General features: G+C 46.9%; 1 protein-coding gene across 1 annotated transcript; it reads right to left on the reverse strand.

Moving 5' to 3' along the window:
- Positions 1-789: 789 nt before the first annotated feature.
- Fscb (fibrous sheath CABYR binding protein) lies at positions 790-3,447 on the reverse strand. Its single transcript, XM_048361988.1, has one exon. The coding sequence runs from the start codon at positions 3,445-3,447 to the stop codon at positions 790-792; it is 2,658 nt and encodes an 885-aa protein (XP_048217945.1).
- Positions 3,448-6,490: the final 3,043 nt, after the last annotated feature.

Raw genomic sequence — 6,490 nt, forward strand, 5'->3', positions numbered from 1 at the left:
ATCAACCCAGATGCCCCTCAAGTAGACGGATAGATCAGGAAAATGTGGTACATATACACAATGGAATTTTATGCCTCTGTCAGAAATAAAGACATTACCTCATTCATATGGGAATGAAAGGACTTGGAAAAAATTATACTAAGTGAAATGAGCCAGACCCAAAGAAACATGGACTCTATGGTCTCCCTCCTAAGTAATAATTTCCACAGGTTTAGGCAAGTCACAGCAGAGGATCACCCTTATAGCTATACCCTTATGTATGCATAAGCTAATGCTAAGTGAAATGAACTCCATGTTATAGAAACTACTGTTATATCATTGTTGTAATTTCTTTTAACATGCCATGTGAATCGAATTCAGGGAACCTATTTTAAAAGGAGCTTTAAAGAAGCTACCTATGCTTATAAAGGGAAAACATTTAAAATATTATATGTACATATACTTCAAAATAGTTACTTTGCAATCTATAAGTCTGGGTGAAAAATGACACCAGTAATTTTAAACTGCTACATTTTACTGGTTGTTTTCAAATCCAGTTTTGATGTTCCCTTTATCATCATTTTTGGGACCGTCTTCCAGATGCCTTCCTTTGACAGGATGATCTCCAGAACCATCCAGGCTCTGTTGCTAGCTTGGAACGACTTCACTACAGCTGGGAGGAAGGTTCTTTGAGTTGATCTGGAGTGACGCTTTCTGCTTCCACAGTGGGGCCGTGCTTGCCCTTCGCATCAGGAACATCGCAGGGAAGGCACGAACTCTGAGCTTCGCATTACTTCTGGAGATGGAACTTTAAGACTCGGGATCTGCTGGAGCCTCTTCTGCAGGGGTTTCTTCAGATGGTGGAGGCTGCTCTTCAGCGGGGGCCTCCTCTGTCTCAGCCTCCTCAGATGGTGGAGGTTGCTCTTCAGCGGGAGCCTCCTCTGTCTCAGCCTCCTCAGATGGTGGAGGCTGCTCTTCAGCGGGGGCCTCCTCTGTCTCAGCCTCCTCAGACGGTGGAGGCTGCTCTTCAGCGGGGGCCTCCTCTGTCTCAGCCTCCTCAGATGGTGGAGGCTGCTCTTCAGCGGGGCCCTCCTCTGTCTCAGGCTCCTCAGATGGTGGAGGCTGCTCTTCAGCGGGGGCCTCCTCTGTCTCAGGCTCCTCAGATGGTGAAGGCTGCTCTTCAGCGGGGGCCTCCTCTGTCTCAGCCTCCTCAGATGGTGGAGGCTGCTCTTCAGCGGGGGCCTCCTCTGTCTCAGCCTCCTCAGATGGTGGAGGCTGCTCTTCAGCGGGGGCCTCCTCTGTCTCAGCCTCCTCAGATGGTGGAGGCTGCTCTTCAGCGGGGGCCTCCTCTGTCTCAGCCTCCTCAGATGGTGGAGGCTGCTCTTCAGCGGGGGCCTCCTCTGTCTCAGGCTCCTCAGATGGTGGAGGCTGCTCTTCAGCGGGGGCCTCCTCTGTCTCAGCCTCTGGCTGCTCTTCACCGGGAACCTCCTGTGTCTCAGCCTCCTCAGGTGGTGGAGGCTGATCTTCAGCAGGGGCCTCTTCTGTCTCAGCCTCCGGCTGGGCTTCAGCAGGAATATCCTCTACTGCTGCCTCCTCAGATGGTGGAGGCTCGACCTCAGCAGGGGCCTCCTCGACGGCTGCCTCCTCAGACGGTGGAGCCTCGACCTCAGCAGGGGCCTCCTCGACAGCTGCCTCCTCAGACGGTGGAGCCTCGACCTCAGCAGGGGCCTCCTCGACGGCTGCCTCCTCAGATGGTGGAGCCTCGACCTCAGCAGGGGCCTCCTCGACAGCTGCCTCCTCAGACGGTGGAGCCTCGACCTCAGCAGGGGCCTCCTCGACGGCTGCCTCCTCAGATGGTGGAGCCTCGACCTCAGCAGGGGCCTCCTCTACTGCTGCCTCCTCGGACGGTGGAGCCTCGACCTCAGCAGGGGCCTCCTCGACGGCTGCCTCCTCGGATGGTGGAGCCTCGACCTCAGCAGGGGCCTCCTCGACGGCTGCCTCCTCGGATGGTGGAGGCTGAACCTCAGCAGGGGCTTCCTCTTCTGCTGCCTCTTTGGATGGTAGAGCCTCGACCTCAGCAGGGGCCTCCTGGACAGCTGCCTCTTCAGATGGTGGAGCTTCGACCTCAGCAGGGGTCTCCTCTACTGCTGCCTCTTCAGATGGCGGTGGCTGGACTTCAGCAGGGGTCTCCTCTACTGCTGCCTCCTCGGATGGTGGAGGCTGGACTTCAGCAGGGGTCTCCTCTACTGCTGCCTCCTCGGATGGTGGAGGCTGGACTTCAGCAGGGGCCTCCTCTACTGCTGCCTCCTCGGATGGCAGTGGCTGGACCTCAGCAGGGGCCTCCTCTTCTGCTGCCTTCTCAGATGGTGGAGCCTCGACCTCAGCAGGGGCCTCCTCTATGGCTGCCTTCTCAGATGGTGGAGCCTCGACCTCAGCAGGGGCCTCCTCTACTGCTGCCTTCTCTGATGGTGGAGGCTGGCTCTCTTCTACTACAACCCCCCCAGATGGTGGAGGCCGAACTTCAGCTGAGGCTGCCTCTATTGCTGACTCCTCAGATGGTGGAGGCTGTGGCTCCTCTGTTGCTGCCTTCTCAGATGATGGAGGCTGAACTTCAGAACCAAGTTTTTCTCTTGATAGGGACTTTGTCTCAGCTGTAGCTCTTTCTTTAGGAATAGAACTACGGTCCACAGTAGTCACTTGCTTAGCAGCATCTTCTGAAAGCACATGGGAGCCTTTGTCAGTTTCTTGAGTAAGTGGAACCCCACTGATACTTTTCCGCTGAGTTTCATCACCGCTACTGGTTGCAGGTTGAAATTCAGTATGTTCACTAACAGCAATCTCTCCTGAGGGTTTGTGTTTCTGCACACCTTCCTTTGACTTTGTAAGAGAACTACCTACTATGGAAAAATATGTTATTTCTAACTCACTGAAGTAGGTCTGCTGTTCCTTGTCCACTTTTTCTTTGAAGGGAATATTCATCATGCTCCAGTCTCCAGTACAGCTGGTTTGCTGAGATCTGTCTATTAGTTTTCTTTTTGCTGACATTTCTACCTCCTCTCTCTCTTGCAAGTCAAGGGATGCTTCACCATCGGCTGGCTTTTCTTCAGGTTCCATGGTTGCACACACTGACTTGCTTCCCTTTTTCCTGTCTACACCAGTTTCTGTCTGCAGAGATTTATCAGTCATTTCCATCCCATGCTTTCTCTTCACCCAAGTTTGCTGAAGCTGACAAGATACTCTTAGAGACTCATATTCTTTAGCACAGTAGTTCTCTTTGCTTCCAGGAATATTTCCAAAACTGAGGGTAGCTTTGGGGCCAGGTAACTGTGGCCCAGCCATGTGTTTCTTCTTCTCTGTCACTTCTGTCTGCTGGCATTTATCTACCATTGGCAGGCTGGGTCGTCTTCTCTTCCGAATTTCTTGCCTCCCTGCTGAGATAGACTGATCAGATCCATGACTTTCTTCCATTTCTAAGACTGATGAATTTCAAATTGATTAATCTTCAAGTAATTAATCATCAAGCATCATAAATGCACCATGTAATTAAGCCTTTGCTTTCTTTCCCTCATTGAGGAGTTGTTCTTGTGAGCTCTTTAATTCACCAGTTATTTCATTCTATATTTCATTCTCGTTGGATCCCACCTAAATCACTCACATCTTTGTGGTTCAGTCTTTGCTGTAAACTTCCTCTCGCTTTTAGAAGTTTCAGGGGTCTATGACATCACAACCACCTCTGCTGCAAAAGTTCTTAATGTTATGTTCTCAGTACTTTTTATCTTTCTATATAACAGTGGGCTATGCTGACAAAGACAAGTACTTTCCTTCCTTCCTTCCTTCCTTCCTTCCTTCCTTCCTTCCTTTCTTCTTTTCCTTCTTTCTTCTTCTTCGTCTTCTTTTTTTTTTTTTTTTTTGGTGAGTCGTAGGGCTTACACTCAATGCCTAGGCACTGTGCCTGAGCTTTTGGGGGGGGGGGGTTGTTTTTCCTCAAGTCTAGTAATTTAATGCTTAAATCCACAGCTCCACTTTCAGTTTCTAGGTGCTTAATTGGAGAGAAGAGTCTCACAGAGGATTTCTGGGGCTGGCTTTAAACCACAACGCGCAGATCTCAGCCCCCTGAATAGCCAGGATTACAAGTGTGAGTCACCAGCACCTAGCAATGCCACTTTCTGATTGACAAATTGAACTGGGAGTTGAACTGGGAGTTCAACTCTTCCATCTTCCTATAAATGACAGTGATAAGAACCCAATACATTGCAGTCTGCTTTTAATTATGAGAAAACAATTGATAATGTGTAGGAAGATTCTCTGAACATATGTTTATATGACTTGAAACAAAGTTTCCACACTATGGAAAATTAGGATTCTGAAGTCCATGTCCATGTGAGCCCTTCTCCTACATCTTCAACCTCCAATGCTCACAAAAGCCTACTGTCAAAATATATTCTCCTGCTCAAACCATATCAGGTACTCTTATTTTTTCACTCTTTCACAAGGTAATCCTACCCAATGTTATCGAAATTTTATAAAAAGAACTGGCACAGCAAACAGCAATAACAACAAAAGTAAGCTAAGGCCCAAGACCATGAAAAGGAGGGCAAGGAAGAGTTCTAGGAAAGTGTTATAGACATAAGAATATCATCAAAGTACATTGCACGTAAGCGTGGAAATGTCATGATGAACCCCATTACTATCAACAATGAATATAGGTCAATAAAAATGAAGAAAAGTATAGGTTTCAATCTGAACCGCAGTCATTGAAAACTGGATTATCCTCTTTGAGTTTGCTGCTTTTCTCAATTATTATACCTGTCAAATACTGAACGTGTGTTTTGTATCAGATTGCTGACATTTGATATAATATCTTCGAAGTATATTTTGGGATCAACTGGTAATGAGAAATAAATCTCAACATTTCATGAATTGAATTACATGTATCAGATTAATTTTGCTTCCTCTAAATAAGATTTTACTCAATTTCTTGCAACACATCCTGTCAATTTCAGTTAAATTAAACTCTCATTTTGTGATCCTCAAATACATAATTTTTTCATCTAAACAATAATGAACTTTAGTGGTTATCAGAGCTTGGAAAAGGCATAAAGGAGGGAGGATCTGAAGATTATGGTTAATGAGGAGAGTAGTGCAACTGGCTAAGAGGCAGAGTTTCTAATTTTCAATATCCAGTAGCACCATTAATAGGATAACTATGACTGACAACAATTTATTGAATATTTCAAAACCACCAGTGGAGGGATTTTTAAATATTCTCAGCAACAAAGAAATGATAAATGCTTGTGGTGATAGACCACTTACATTGAATACATTGCACACATGTATTGAAATGACACTTTCAACCCATTGTATGCACAATTAGTAAGTGCCAATTAAAAATAAAAATGTATTTCATACATAAGAATTTGTTCTTCTCAGTCATGACTAACATGGAAAATTACTTTTGGCTACTAGTATTCTCTTTGAAAAAAAAATCTACTTAAGCCAGGCACTGGTGGCTCATGCCAGTAATCCTAGCTACTCTGGAAGCTGAGATCTGAGGATCATGGTTTGAAGCCAGCTCAGATAGAAAGTCCTCCATGAGATCCATATATCCAACTAACCACCAGAAAACCAGAAGTGGAGTTATGGATCAAAGTGGTAAAGCACTATCCTTGAGCAAAATAGCTCAGGGACAGCACCCAGGCCCTGAATTCAAGCCACATGACTAACAATAAAAGTCTATTTCAGATTCTAAATAAAATTTAAAGAAATTTCATAGAGCACTTACTCATCCTATTTCTTCAGACCCACAGACGCCATTTTTGTCAGGATGGTCTGCTTGACCTCACAAATCACTTCCCAATCTTTTCAAGTTAGAGCTTTGGAGTTACACTTTTTCTGATAAAATGTCTAGCCTTCCTTTGATTGACATCTGTAAGGGGACAAATTGTATCCCTGGGAATAATATGCTCAGGTCTAGGACCTTATTTACAACTACGGCCTTGTCAAAGACAGTCAAATAAAGGTAGTGATTTGAGGCAGCAAAACTTTCCCCTTCAGACACCATATATGAGAGGAGTCAGAGTAAAGAAGAAGAGATTATGTTCAGAGGAACAAATAAGAGGAAATGACTGAGAACCATAAAAGAGAAAGAGGAGAGAAAAAAAAAAGGACTTGAGAGCGGACCCCCACTCTGAGTCTGCCCACCGGCAGCTGCAGAAGACTCCACTGCTGGCAGCCATGTACAGAAGGGCCCACGCCTCCCAGCCCAAGCATAAGGGCTGCCACGGGGCTCCACACCACAGAACGAGCCTACAGGGGCCTCTCGCCAGCCACCACTCACACTGCTGCCTGTGTGACCACCACCACGACCTTCGCCACTGCCAGGGCTGTTCCTGGCCCCAAAGACACCAGCTCAACACATCAACCCAGGCCATTCCGCCTGCCACTGGCTTTGCAGCCACAGAGAGCCACCAGAACTGGCACAGGGATATGCCCGCTATTGAGTGGGTCCCCA

The sequence above is a fragment of the Perognathus longimembris genome, chromosome 14 (assembly GCF_023159225.1).
Source record: "Perognathus longimembris pacificus isolate PPM17 chromosome 14, ASM2315922v1, whole genome shotgun sequence".
In the NCBI taxonomy this organism is placed as follows: Eukaryota; Metazoa; Chordata; class Mammalia; order Rodentia; family Heteromyidae; genus Perognathus; species Perognathus longimembris.

Excerpts from the sequence above, each read along its gene's own strand:
- Fscb (XM_048361988.1), bottom strand. The coding sequence starts at position 3,447 with ATGGAAGAAAGTCATGGATCTGATCAGTCTATCTCAGCAGGGAGGCAA.